The 14,690-nt window shown below is 33.3% G+C and overlaps 2 protein-coding genes across 12 annotated transcripts; one reads left to right on the top strand and one right to left on the bottom strand.

Annotated features, from left to right (window-relative positions):
* Positions 1-1,846: 1,846 nt before the first annotated feature.
* Positions 1,847-5,669, bottom strand: LOC105114233 (P-loop containing nucleoside triphosphate hydrolases superfamily protein). 11 transcript variants are annotated; one of them, XR_840097.1, is made up of 4 exons: positions 4,623-5,669; positions 4,489-4,538; positions 3,113-3,171; positions 1,847-2,293 (listed from the first exon to the last, which is right to left on the bottom strand). XR_840097.1 is itself a non-coding variant. In XM_011010718.1 (2 exons), the coding sequence occupies exon 1, from the start codon at positions 5,535-5,537 to the stop codon at positions 4,650-4,652; it is 888 nt and encodes a 295-aa protein (XP_011009020.1). In that variant the 5' UTR covers positions 5,538-5,669; the 3' UTR covers positions 1,847-2,293; positions 4,614-4,649. The 11 variants fall into 11 exon arrangements, 7 of the variants coding, with proteins under 7 accessions (XP_011009020.1, XP_011009017.1, XP_011009018.1 ...); XR_840096.1 differs by lacking the exon at positions 4,489-4,538 and having other exon boundaries at positions 4,614-5,669; XR_840095.1 differs by lacking the exon at positions 4,489-4,538.
* A 2,030-nt stretch (positions 5,670-7,699) lies between these two features.
* LOC105114231 (BTB/POZ and MATH domain-containing protein 2-like) lies at positions 7,700-12,838 on the top strand. Its single transcript, XM_011010713.1, has 4 exons — positions 7,700-8,554; positions 9,187-9,535; positions 11,464-11,740; positions 12,406-12,838. Exons 1-4 carry the CDS (start codon positions 8,127-8,129, stop codon positions 12,579-12,581), a joined length of 1,230 nt encoding a protein of 409 aa, XP_011009015.1. The 5' UTR covers positions 7,700-8,126; the 3' UTR covers positions 12,582-12,838.
* Positions 12,839-14,690: the final 1,852 nt, after the last annotated feature.

The following is a 14,690-nucleotide window of genomic DNA, read 5'->3' as shown; positions in this document are numbered from 1 at the left end:
TCATGGGAACAAGTAGGAATCATTGCCAACTCAGATTCCTTGGATGATTCCTGTTTGAGAGATAAGATATTGGTGATGTTACTTCTACACGTCTTTTATGGCTTTATCCAGGGAAAAAACTACAGTTTCGACCACCCCATAATTCACTGTGAGTATCGGTTTAGATTGAAAAAACTCAACTGTACTGAATGTCTTTTTCGAAATTCTCAACTGAACCGAAGAACCAAATAACTGGTTTGGTTTAATTCGGTTTTGTTTTTGTTAAAACTGAGTAAGTTCAAAAGGGTCAAAAATTAAAAAAAAAAAAAAATCGGGTTATTTCAATCAAAGCTGTTGTTCTTTAAGGAAAAAAAGAAAAGAAAAGAGGTTGTTCTGTTCAGTTTGATCATGTATAGTCTTGGTTTTTACAGTTTGATTTCTTGGTTTTTTTGTTTTTTCGTTTTAAGAAAAAGGGTTTTTGATGGGTTAAAATTTGTCCCTTTTGACCTGTTCCATCTTCTGAATTCTTGATTTCGAGGTATTTGAATGCGTGAACTTAGCAATTTGGCTGGGTTTCTGCAACTCGCAGAAACATTTTTCAGAAGAGTCTCCTTGTGTCAAGGCAAAGGGTCCTGTCAATGTCAATGGGATAATGGAACCCGAAACCTCGCTTGTCCCTTTAACTACAAGAATAGCTAGGCGTTTTTTTTTATATATAAAAAAAACCTTCTGTTTAAAATGCATTAATAATTGTTTTCTCATTTTTTTTTTATAATATTATTAGTCATAATTATTATTTTTTATTTTTAAAAATATTTTTCATATAGCAATACATTAAAATAATATTTTTTAATTTTTAAAAATTATTTTTTACATCACTATATCAAAACAATATAAAAATTGAATTCTGGTAATAAAAAAACATGTTTCCAAACCAGCAAAACACGGAACCAAAGAGACTTGCTTTCATCCTTAAAAGACTTGTAGACCTTACCTTCGTCAAAACATCATTAAAGAAAGCACATAAGTAAGGTCGGTGGGTGTAATGAACCGGGTTGGCAATGCCTCCCTCAAGACTTCCAAGCCTTGGCTTCCACTCGATGATTGTGCAAGTTTATCACGTTGCTGTTTGCGTGTGATCTTCAGAGGTGCGAGCTAATGCTTGGATAACATTAAGGACTATGACGGAAGGAAACCAGTTCCAATCTTTGCCAGAATGACAACAAAGATCAAGGAAACCACAGTCGCCCTGTGGAAAACAAAAATTTCAAGAAAAAGGACCTTCAACTGCACAGAGACTAACAATTCCTATTGCTTTAATTTTCGTGTTTTCCAATGGATTCTTCCATGAAATCGTTCCACATTAAGATCCAGATTGGAAAATATAAGATTGCAGTTTGCTGACAGCTGGTACAATATATTTCCTTTTAAAATTATATTAAAATAAATTTTAATTAATATCAGCTCATCAAAATAAATTAAAAAACATTAAAAAATTATTAATTTAATGTTTTTTTAAGCGAAAAGATATTTTTAAAAAACATGCTAACATTGTTCCACACACAATGACAGATGCCTGAGACTTCTTTTGATATTGCAGTACACCACAAGAAAACAAACAACTGGCTCTAAAACAACTCAAACTTCGACTTAAATGAGAGCTCCATATTCAGCTAGCTGAGAAATCGATCAGTGATCCATATGTCATTCCGGCTACTTGAAATTTGTCATTCTGAATAGAAATGCTTTTATCTTGTGCAGATTTTTCAAGCTCAAATCACTTTCATCAGCCATCAAATACAACAGATAAAAGCATGCTGCAAATTCAAGATTTTGAAATGGATGCAATGCTCCAGAAACAAGCAACTACAATAATCTGACACCTAAAATAATCTTTATTCCCACTTGGATATTGCTCGGTAAAATTCAATTTCTACAAGTGATCTTCAACAAAAATGGAAAGCATTACTGGATAACAAGTTGTATTGATGAACTGCAAAAGGAGGTTCCTTCTTCGAGTGCTAACATAGACTTTGAAATGGTAAAATAAAATTATCCTATTCCTATGTTTTCCTCTCCTTTTATTGCACAATCCACCTAAGCCTAAACCACAAGCTAAGATGAGCTCCATTAAACTTACACAGATCCATTCCCACTCCCACTAATGTCTCTTCTCACGTAATGGCAGATTTTGCAACTTCCGTTCTGAATACTTGTCCATGTGCAAGATATTTCCTGACTACAAATTACTCGAGCCAAGTTTCTAAAGTAACTTAATCACCAACATTTTTTTACTTCTGATGTCCCATACCTCCTACAAGAAAAAAAAAAATAGGAGTAGATGAAAATACTAATCATTTACAAGAAAAAACAATGTTATGAGAAAAACTTCTTGCATTTGTTTCCCATGATAAATCATCTAATTGCAAGGAAACAAAGGCCATATTTAGTTCAGGCATAGAGGAAGTTAGCAAAGATTAAGTAATCCAAACCGAGAATTTCTTAGGAAAAATGACTCATTTCTTCCAAAAGCTATGGAGGTAAAGTAATTCATAAACAATATCTAACTTTCTGAAAGGTAGGCTACACATCTTGGCTATGCATTTCTGTCTCACTCTTAACAACATCCAATAAAAACTTAGGGACTAACACACTGTCTGATTAAAAACGGAGTTTGTCAAAGAAAATTTGGTTTCTCCCTGGCATTTCTTCTCATTATATGCAGTTAGTGGTGATGCTCAAACAAAAAAATCAGTAGATGCCTAGATGGCCACTTCACTAAAATTTATCAGAAAAACAGGTTGAACAAATTTCATTTAAAAAACATTTCACAGACCAACTGATCAAGCTGCCACCAGCATAACCAACCACTCAACTTCTAGCATGTAACATTGACTGAGTTGCAAAAATAGAGCATATGAAAAAAACTTCACAGATATAAGATGGCATTCCAGAATTAAATGGCATCAAGGAATTTGTGTTTTCCTATTCCAAATGTTTGAGGAGAGAATATCTCAATAGCAAGAAGTTTCTTTTATTATCTTAAGACAGTAAAAATGATGACAATACTCCATGCTATACATTAGCATTGATACTACACTTAACTGACATGCAGATTTTGAGACATTGGTACCTGGATACTCAATTATAATATCAGGGATATTCATTACAGATACAACAAGGATAATATATCTGAAATAAGAGGAGAGAACACATTAGAACAGCTTGGTTTGAACACCGACCTGGGTTTACAAAAAATTGAATATAGAACAAGGAATTGCAAAGCATTATAATCACTTGTACACTTGTTTCTTTAGAACAATAATTCAATATTAATGGTGCATCTTTTATGGTACAATACACTTATCCATTCATCTTTCAATCTGCGTCATCATAGCTGACCTCTGCTAGTTTGAGAATTAAAAGCTTCATTTAGTTTGAACAAGAGATAAACAAGTTGGAAAGGGACACTAAGTCCAGTCAATTATGTTCTGGTTAATTCCTATGCTTGGTTAGATTCACAGGGGAAAACCATTAGGATTTTCCTGGGTACAGAAGCAGAATCCATCAAAACCATAAACAGGACAATTGAACTCCACCCCATCATAGCCTTCTAGCATGCATTCACATTATCATATCATAGACAATGATTTCTTTCAAATGCACATACTTTTTGAAGTTCCATTTTAACTTCTATTGCAGAGTTTAACCTGTTATATGATAACTCAAAAGAGGCATCCAAGAGGTGACTTTACAGGATAAAAAATGGGTCTGAAAACAATGGCATCAAGATGCTAGCCTATTCCAAATGTACGAGGAGAGGTGAATGATGTCTTATTGCAAAAAGTTTTTTTCTGGTTATATAAAAGCAGTAACAATGAATGTAATTGTAATTATCCATGCGATATATAAAAGATGTGATCTATCCTTAACCAAACCAAAGCAAAATGCTTAGAAAGGCTTGCTGTTGCAAGACAAGGATACTCAAAGACACAGCTGTGCAGTTATATAACATCAGGATATTCATTACAGTTGCAATAAGAATGAACCTACAAATAAGAGGAGAAAGAAACAACTAGAGATGCCAGGTTCAGACATCAACCGAAATCTGCAGATGGATATAGTACAAATTGTAATATCTTCTAGACTATAGAACAAGAATCTGAAAAACATTGTAATCTCCTCTAAACTGCAATCCTAATACATTCACCTCTCTAGAACAGCCAGTTCAACTATTATGGAGCATTTTTTTCGATATAATGCACTTGTTATACTAAACTGCTTCTTCTTCCAATACATTGTATCTGACCTCCACTAGTTTCGGAACAAGGCTTTGTTGAGTTTGTGTTAGTGAACAACTTAGTATAGTTCCTAAACAAGTCAATTAAAGTCGATATGTCTCCTAATGCACAGTGGGCCTCTGCCAATGGTTGATTATATACCAAAAAGAATAAAAATAACAAAGAACAAGATCATAAAGTGCAAGATCGAATTTTATCCAATTCTGACCTTCGAACATACGATCAGATTCCCATGCGTTAAAAATCCATAATTATAACCTTCAAATGCATTCAAATAATTCAATACCGCACAAAATAAAAATAGAAATAGAAAAGCATAATCACTGAAAGCACCTTCCATACCTCGAGAACAACACTTTAAGCCCTCGACTAAATCACAGCCCTCCTTTGCCGGACCTTGGCCTTCTCAGCATCAATAATAGATTCCACCAACTTAACTGCACCATCTAACTTCCCTTCACCGTTCACCACCACATAATCGAAATCCCTAACATGTTTGACCTCCTCTCTCGCAGTCGCAATTCTCACAAGCAAAGACTCGCTAGTCTCAGTCTTCCTATCAATCAACCTCTGCACAAGTTCCAACTCACTCTCCGCCACTAAATATATAAAGACAGCAGAATTCCCCAAAATCTTCCTCAAAGTCTCAGCTCCTTGGACATCAACTCTCAAAACTATGTCATGCCCTTTTTCCATAAACTCCCTAATTTGCTTTTTTGGTATACCTTTATAATCTCCATACACAAGTGCATACTCTAGCAACTCATTTCTCTCAACCATTGATAAAAATTCTTCCTTTGACACAAAGTAGTAATCTTTACCATCAACCTCCCCTTCTCTCATTGGCCTGCTAGTGGCAGTCACAACAAAATGCAAACTTTCTCTAACTTGTCTCAATTTCTTGATAACAGCATCTTTTCCAACCCCACTTGGACCACTAATTACAATGATCAAAGGATTTGGAGGGGGGGAAATTGGGTTGGTACTGAAGGAAGAACCCAATGAGAACTCAAGGGCACGTAGCATTTCAGGCTTTGAGACTTTATCGGGAGGTGGAATAGTGAGTTTAGGTTTCTGGATATCGCTCATTTTGGAGTAAGAAGCAAAGAATCTTAGTGGGGCTGAAGCGAAACGTTGAGGTTGAGAGAGGGAGGTAGGTTTGGAGTCAATGGAAAGAAAGGTTTTTTTCGGGTGAAAGATTGGAGAGGAGAGAGTGGTGTTAGAGCAAGAGAGAGAGGAATAGAGTCTGCGAAACATGAGGGGATTAGGGGTTTTCTACGTGGAGAGGAGATGGAGAAGGTGTGGCATGGATTTGGAATCTGAACAGGTATTCCCAATTCGGGGCTTTTAATGTTTGGAATGTTTTTTGTAGTGTCACGAAGGGGTGCGGATGGAGTTTGTAGCGTGGCTGGTATATGTCTCTACAGTCCTGCTTTCGTGACAATTGGATCCATGGTTAAGCGAGCCGGCCCGTCCCATGACCTGGCCTAGCTCGAGCCACGAATTGGGCATGTTGACCTGCAAGTCAATGAATCAATCCAGGTCAAAAGCAATACGTCATTGTATTATTTATAAAAAAAAATACTTAAAGGATGTGTTTTTTAAACCTAAACCAATATAGTTTTGAAAAAAAAAATTGAGATGCAATCAATTACACGATTGGTATAAATCGATACCGGGTTAACGAGTCTCTAATTTGATCACTAAATTCATGTGTTAATTATTGGATTACTTCTCTCATCAAATAAATTTGAACCTTGCAAATGACAATCTGATTTTATAGTGTGGTTTTTTAAGATGTTATTTTTTTTAGAAATATATTAAAATTATTTTTTATTTTATAAAAATTATTTTTTAAATTAATTCATTAAAATAATATAAAATTATTAATTTGAAGTAAAAAATAAAAAAATAATTTTTTAAAACAATCATCTTAAATATAAAAACAAACAGAATTTATATGATTGAGAAAAATGAAAGTACATGAATTTCAATATGTAATTTACATAGAAAACCATGCATCTCTCTTGGTACAAATATGAACTATAACAATTATGTTCTTAATTTTAATTTTAGTGTATGTTTAATATAAGTTATAAAGTTTTTTTTAATTAAATAAATTATTAAAATAATAATTTTTTAATACCAATATATTAAAATTATTAAAATATTATCTAAAAAAAATAATTAAGTATTTTTTCAGGTTAAAAACATTTTATAAAATATTTTAAAAAACAATTTCAACTATATTACAACACACTTTATAAATGTTTTGAATTGTAGTGGTAGTTTGTTTTTAAAGTATTTATTATTTAAAAATATATTAAAATAATATTTGAAAAAAAAAAATTAATATCAGAACATTAAAATTATTATTATTAAACCTGGACTGGTTCGGCAAGTTAATATGAGATCCATCCAACTCAATAGTTAGACTAGTTCGAGTTTGTTAAAAGATCACCCGGTGCAATAACCTAGCAAAACTTGGTTCTCCCGTGACTTGAGCGACTTGACGATCATGAACGAAACCCAATGTTTATTTATTTTTTTTCAAATGTGGTTTTTCTTTTATATCCTTTTTTGTTATATTTTTTTTAGTTGGTTGTTAACACTTTTTAAAGTTTACTATATAAATATTAGAAAAATATTTTATTTTTTTAATATGAATTTGCAACTTTTTAGTATATATATTTTATTTTTCAAAGAAAAAAATTATTTTTTCAATGTGAGATTTGAAATTCTTTTGCATAATATTCTATGTTAAAAAAAATTATATTTTATCACTATAAGATTTAAAACCTTTTAGTATATATACTTTATATTTTCAATAAAATAATTATTTTTTTAATATGAAATTTAAAGCCTTTTCATATAAATACTCTATATTCACAAGGAAAAAAATTATATTTTTTCAATGTAAAATATTTTTTTATTTAAATACTTCAACTTAAAAAAATAATATAATATTTTTTTAATGTGGGATTTGAAGCTATTTAATATATATATTATATATTCACAAGAAATAAATTATTTTTTTAATGGAAGATTTAAAACTCTTTAGTATATATATTCTATATTTATAAGAAAAAAGTTATATTTTTTCAATATGAGATAAAAAAAATTTTTAGTTTAAATACTTTGAAATAATCTTTAAAATTTTATTATTTACAACGTGTATTCACATGAATTTTTTTATTTTAAATATTAAAACTTTAAATATTTTTAATGTTTTTGAGTTAATTCAAATTAATCTGAATTTACTTATAAAACTGAACCTGACCTCTTAACCATCTAAATTCATCAAATTAAAATTATCCATAATTATAATAAAAACTAATTTAAAATAAAAACAATATGAAAAATCTTCCCACAACAAATACTCTCTTCAATCTTTAATCCTACTTACCAGCCTTAAGCATGCTGAAGAGTAACAAATCTCGTAGTCATAGCCCCTCGTAGTCGTAGGGGCTCCTCCTCCTACTCTCTCATTTCTCGCCCACCTATATAAATAAAACCTTTCATTTTCCATTCAATTATTATCACCACCACCATCTCTTCGATCACGCCACGGCACCGCCACCGCCACCAAGAGCGTTTCCTTTCTTTTCTTTTTTCACAACTTCATACCTATTAAAACAACCCCATACCAACAAATCCTCAGAAGATTGGATCTTTTACCCCCAAAAAAACCACCTTAAAAAACCCTAATTCTCCCTCAAAACCCACAAAAAAAAAAATCTTTCTCAAAATCCAAAATTGGATCAGACCCATTTCAATTCTCCCAACAAGAACCTTAAAAGCACCAAAATCAAGAAAAAAAGAGATATCTTTTTTTATATATAGTTGATGGGCACAATCAGGTTTTCTAGCAGATACCTCTCAGCAGGACCGGCCTCATTAAATCCTTCATCGTCAATTCCAACAACAACATCGACTTCTATAACGGAAACCGTAAATGGGTCTCATGAATTCAAGGTCGATGGCTATTCGCTATCAAAAGGCATGGGGATAGGCAAATACGTAGCATCGGACACTTTTTACATCGGTGGCTATGCATGGGCTATATATTTTTACCCAGATGGTAAAAGTTCTGAAGATAATGCCTCTTATGTCTCGTTATTCATCGCTCTTGCTAGCGAGGGGACTGATGTTAGGGCTTTGTTTGAATTGACGTTGATGGATCAAAGTGGGAAAGAAAGGCATAAGGTTCATAGCCATTTTGGAAGAGCCCTTGAGAGTGGTCCTTATACGCTTAAGTATCGCGGCAGTATGTGGTGGGTTTTTTTCTTATTTTGAGACTGAAATGTCCGAATTCTGAATTTTTATGACTGATTGATCGAAGTGCTCTTATTGCTTATGATTGATTATTGTATTTGTGTAGTAGAATTTTGCGAATCTTCATATGTTATGATATTCACGGGTTGTGTATGGTTTAATGGATATTTGTTGTGAGAATTTACTGGGTTTTTCCTTTTTTTTGTAGAAATGATGAAGAGATTTATGACTTTATTTTCCTTTCTTTTCTCTGTGAAAATGAATTAACTGTAATTTTTTTTTCTTTTTCCTGATCCTCAAGGTGTATAAAGCACTTTTCGTTTAGTCTTATTTATTTCAATAACATTGCTTCTTCAATATAAAATGTTGCAAATGGAATTCTTCCCTATTTTGATATTTCACCACTCCATGAAATTTTTTGTCCTTTTTAAAATGTTGGTTCCTATTTGTCGGTCGTGTGATTGCAATGCACAAGGATATTCTCTGAGAATCGAACATTTTTTTTCTCGCACCAAATTCTTTTACCTCCTCCAATACTGTCCAAGTATCTTTTATTCATTCTTTCATTGCTGGTGGATGTTGTGGCGGATGAAAAACACAATTTAATGGGTACTGTTATTGGATGCTGCAGGGGTTATAAACGATTTTACAAAAGGACTCAATTAGAGACTTCAGACTTTCTTAAAGATGATACTCTATTAATTCGCTGTTGTGTTGGTGTTGTTAAGTCCCACACTGAGGGACCAAAGACCTACACCATTGCTGTGCCCCCTTCCAATATCGGTCAGCATTTTGGAAAGCTTTTAGACAGTGGAAAGGGAACAGATGTAAATTTTGAAGTTGATGGAGAAATCTGTGCTTCACACAAGATAGTTCTGGCAGCACGCTCGCCAGTGTTTAGAGCACAGCTTTTTGGTCCAATGAAGGATCAAAACACCCAATGCATCAAAGTTGAAGACATGGAAGCTCCTGTTTTTAAGGTTTTCTCTCTCTCTCTTACCGACACACATGCATGCTTGCAAACACACGCAGACCAAAACGTCACAAAAAACAATTTGATAATGTATGACTGGAAGTAACATCTCATTTGCAAAAGCCTCAATTCATTTTCTTCTGGTCCTATTGTATGTGTTTTTATGGCTGTGCCTCCTTTCTTTGTGATCAGATTTTTGCTTGAAATGTGCTGCCACATTTGCCTTTTGTTGTACATGCTGGCATTTTGAAAGTGTTATGGGAAAAGCCTTAATTCATTTTGAAGTGACAGCTAACATGTGTGATTTAACTGCTAGTCAGGAAGCAGATAATATATTACTGCAAGTTTGTAGATGTGAATACTGTCCTGAACCTAACATGTGCTGGTTGTGACAGCATTCTAATTAAATTTTGTTGCAAAAGCCTTCAGTAAAGTTTTTTTTTTTTCATTTTATTTGAGATTAAATAAAAGAGGAAAACAGTGGGAAGCATTACATTCTGAAATGAGAACTCATGAGGGAGACACAAGGTACCGCGCTTGTTAAATATATTTTAGACTGCAAAGGTGAAATTTGTCTGCAGTTGTGTGCTTGTCAAGTTATTATGATGTCTTGGCTCTAGCGTGCATAAGAGTACAGGTTGTCTCTGATGTTTGAATGTTGTTGTGCACCGAAAGGTTTTAGTAATTTCTTATGTATCAGTTATGAGATGTCATGCATCCCATGATAAGTTTCATGGGAAGAGGTAGCTTTATTGGTTGGTTGCCTTTGTTAGGTGAGTAATTGTGGTGCCATACACAAATGTACACATGGATTCATCTTCCAAGGCACTGCTCCTATCCTTATTCTTACTCACTCCAGCTAAGGTTTATTGTTTCCTGCTTCTCTTCCTGCTTTTCCTGTCATATATGCAGTCTGTCCATTACCAGTCAAGTAGGCTGCATATTACATTGCATCAGCTTGAGAATACTATTGCTTAATTGTAATAACACTCTCCACTGATTAACTTCCAGAGTTGATTTGTTCTTTTTAACATCCTCTTGACAAAAAAACCTGAATTATGTCTCAGCCATGCTCTGTCATAATAGATCAGGTGATGGAATCACAGTAAGATATGAGCACTGTGCTATCTCCATTCCTTGCAACAAATGCACTGATGATTTTCTAAAATGAATCAGTTTTTACTTGTCTTAATACTTGTTGGAATTCAGTAGTTTTTGGGTTTCTAAGCATGTGTTTCTGTGGAAAAAATTATATGATTCTATTACATTCAACTTAATCACACAGGTTATAATAATACCTGCATTTACCTTAGTTGAGAATAGGCGAGGATGGGATTGGACTGAAAGAAGGGAACTGACTATGTTGGGAGGTCAGGTGAAGAACAGCCTCATTGCACTTCCATTTAACTCTCTCATGGACTGCTGATTCTTTAATTTGCATTTAGATGTTGCCATTCTGTTTAGTGCCGGTAATGTTTTGTTAACTGGATTCTTCTAATGAGCATCTGGTGATTGGTATGGAGCTAACATAAATGTTAAGGGTGCAAGTGTTAAGGATTTAAAAACTATTAAGAATGCAAATGTTTATGGTGCCTGGTTGTGTAAATGCCTATGGTGTGATATTGATGCAATAGCTATGGAATATCATGATGGCAGAGGCTGATGATATCTTTTATCACCATTAACCTCTTATGAACCTAGCTCTTTTGGTTAACAGCATACTGGAAAGGCTTAAAGGTGTCAAATGTTACTGGAATTTAACACACTCCCTTTAAACCCAAATGACACTCATTCCAAAGGCTAAAAACCACTGGGTTTTAGCGTACTTGGTACCTTAATGAACACTGTCGAAAAATAAGCTTTCAAAAGAGAGAGAGAGAAGGTGAATGGGCAAGCTTGTGCAAATATAACTCTTTCGTGTTTGGATGTTTGCAGGCATTAATCCATTTTATATACTGGGATGCCTTACCAGACATGGAGGAGCTTGTTGGTTTGAACTCAAAATGGGCTTCCACACTGATGGCTCAGCATCTGCTTGCAGCAGCAGATCGCTATGCACTTGAGAGGCTCAGATTGCTTTGTGAGGCTAAACTTTGCGAAGATGTTGCCATAAACACTGTTGCAACAACACTAGCTCTAGCGGAGCAGCATCAATGCATCCAACTAAAGTCTGTTTGTCTCAAATTCATTGCTTTGCCTGAAAATTTGAAAGGCAAGTCTTTCCTCCCTCTGCCTCATTTGGATTGTTGATATCTAGTAAAAGGTTGTCTTTCTTGATCACATAGTTACGACCATGGTGTTGAATGTATCCGCAACCTCAAAGTTGCAGGTTCAAGTCTTGAAGTCAAAAGCATTTAGTTGAAGCAAAAGTGCTGTATAGTAGTAATTTTACTGCATTATAGTGCTCATGCTTTTTGTTTGTTAGGAAACACTGAACAGAATTCAGTGAAAAGGTCACATGGATTTATCCATGGATTGACCAGGCTTTGACAGAGCCCGGTTCTATTTCCTCAGCCAGCCCCTCTGATGTTTAACTAGTTGTCAAAACAGTAATTGCAATTTTCATCTTTTAATCATGCGAATGTGGTGTATGTTCACGTAACCAGATGGCTCCCAAACTCCCAAAACGAAGCACTTGTTCATGTTTGGTCGAAGCCCTATCCTCTTTCCCTTTGTTGGCTGAGTTGTATTGTTGGGGATGTATGGGAACTCGTGAGTTAATATTTTTGTATATGCTTTTGAGGGCCCCCCCCTCCCCGGGATATTCCTGCATGCATGTACGTGCATAATATTTTCAGTTTTGATGGTGACTGTTGGTTGGGTATTTCCTTTTATGAATGCATAACTAATGACCTAATGCTGGCGGTTTCTTTTCAGCTGTGATGCAGACGGATGGATTTGAATACTTGAAAGAAAGTTGCCCTTCTGTCATCACGGAACTACTGCAATATGTTGCCAAAAATGGTGAGCATTCTGTCATCGCTTGTACACATGGAAATGATAACGTAGATAGCGATATGAATGGAAGGCGAGTGAAGCAAAGGATTCATTGATATGGGAACAACAGATGCCTCATCCTCTGGACAATAATCAGAGCTTGCTAGGCTTTAGACATTTTTGTGATTGTACTGACAGTTCACTGTAAGAAAAGTTTAATATCAGTGGTTCATTTGTTGGTCAAGTGTTTTCTAGTACGTTGGCTAGTTTGTTCAATAATTCTGCAAACTTCATTTTCTTGTTCTGGAATCCGTATGTTCTTGCCTGTCAAGTTGTACATGCATCATACCAACCAGATCATTTTCTCTTCCTCTGTGTGGCGTTTGTGTTTTTTTCTGGATGTCCTGCTGTGTGCATGTAAAGAACATGGAGGTCCTCTGAGCATTTCGGCGTTTGCCGTAGTCTAGGATTCTATCGGAAATCATACCCTGCCTATTCGTGATATTTGTTTGGCAGCTGTAGAAAAATCTTGATATCCCGATTTATCTATTAAACTATATTTATACCCTTATGGATTTATCAATAATACAATTCTATCCCTGTAGTTTAAATTTTTTTCATTGTTATTGATGTGAGCTTAATGGTCACACAAATCTAGAAAGTTAATTATGTGAATTAATGCACCAACGATTGGAATATGGAATTTTATTCAAAAAATTAGCAAGTTGTGAATGAGTACGAGGAATAATATCATAAAATTAATAAGTTCGATCATTTATTTTATTTAACTATAAATTTATTTAAAACATCGTGGCTTTAAAATCTAAAATCTAATTATAATCTTATTAATTTTATTTATAATAAATAAAAAATACCCTAAACAATTTTGAAAATAATAATAATAATAAAAGAGTTATAAATAAAAAAAATTTTAAAAAATAAATCAATTAGAAAATTAATATAAATTTAAATTTCACACAATAGCTTTTGAAATTTATAACAAGGTGTTCTAGATGTCGGGTTGATCTAAAAATTTTAATTCAGTAGAAAACAAGGACTCGAGAAATGTCTAGTTAAATTTAATTTTAATCTGGTTTAATAGTTGAATAAAAAATTATACTTGTTAATCTGATTTAATAGTTGAATAAAAAATTATACTTGTTAATATAAAATTGTATAAGAAAAAAAAATCAAATTTTTTTGTTGAAACATTAAAAAAATTCTCGCTACACTTAAAAATTATATTGTTGTTCGTTAAAATTCTTGTAAAAACTAGAAAAGGTTGTAATATTAATAGTTGAATATTTTTATATTATTAGGAAAAGAATCATTTTTAAAAAGAAAGTCAACAAGTCAAAAAACATTAAATAACAAAATTTATATTTTTTACTGATTTGTATTATAATACTTTTTAAAACTCTGATTAATCTAGAATTTTAACATAATATGGAATAACATATTTGGAAAACTTTCAACTCAATCCAAAATTCAGATTGAAAATTATATTTAATAACATAAAACTAAACAATAAACATAATTATATTAGAATTCAAATTTTCATATTCAACCTTTTCTTAGATCTATCGGCTACCCTTATAATTTTTAAAAAGTTTCAATTTTTTCCTTCACGCCTATCTAACAAAATAATAGTTCTTTCATATTTTTATTATATCATTTGTTGCTTCTCTCCTTTTCATCTCAAGCCTACGTCAATGTTATAATATCTTTACAAAAATGTTTCAAAACCTATATAAAAGCTCCCAAACAAAATTTAAAGAGTAGGCTCTATTTAATGGTTAGAATAATACGGAAAGTCTTAGAAAATTAGAAGGATAACATTAGGAGATTTTAAATTATAATGCTAGAAGTGGAACATTAAGGAATATGAGGGGACAAAATTGAAGTTTATCCAATAATTTTTTAATTACACTATTATCCAACCTGTGTAACCCCACTCTACCATCCTGAGGATGGAGTCCCACCATTGCCGCCGGCCTCCGTCTACCAGCCATCATTACTTTATCACCGTTGTCATTCATCTTCTAAAAGCCTCACATCTCCTCTATCATGCTTACCACTATCACTACCTTCATTTTGACACCACCGCCACCACTATCTTAACAAAACCAGCTCCACCACCGCCGGTGCATTGCAACCATTAGATATTATGTGGGAAAGCTTTTCTATTTGTAAAGTATTTCATGCAAAACAAGCTCCATAAGTTT

This window comes from Populus euphratica, unplaced genomic scaffold (assembly GCF_000495115.2).
Source record: "Populus euphratica unplaced genomic scaffold, PopEup_1.0 scaffold502.1, whole genome shotgun sequence".
Taxonomy (NCBI): Eukaryota; Viridiplantae; Streptophyta; class Magnoliopsida; order Malpighiales; family Salicaceae; genus Populus; species Populus euphratica.
Note: the sequence above shows the minus strand (reverse complement) of the source record. Positions and strands in the feature narration are given on the sequence as shown.

What these genes read in the sequence shown, in the direction of transcription:
- LOC105114233 (XM_011010718.1), bottom strand. Translation starts at nt 5,537, where the DNA reads ATGTTTCGCAGACTCTATTCCTCTCTCTCTTGCTCTAACACCACTCTC.
- LOC105114231 (XM_011010713.1), top strand. Translation starts at nt 8,127, where the DNA reads ATGGGCACAATCAGGTTTTCTAGCAGATACCTCTCAGCAGGACCGGCC. An exon ending in TGGAAGCTCCTGTTTTTAAG is followed by an intron (nt 9,536 to 11,463) that starts GTTTTCTCTCTC and finishes GGATGTTTGCAG; the next exon opens with GCATTAATCCATTTTATATA. An exon ending in TTTGCCTGAAAATTTGAAAG is followed by an intron (nt 11,741 to 12,405) that starts GCAAGTCTTTCC and finishes GTTTCTTTTCAG; the next exon opens with CTGTGATGCAGACGGATGGA.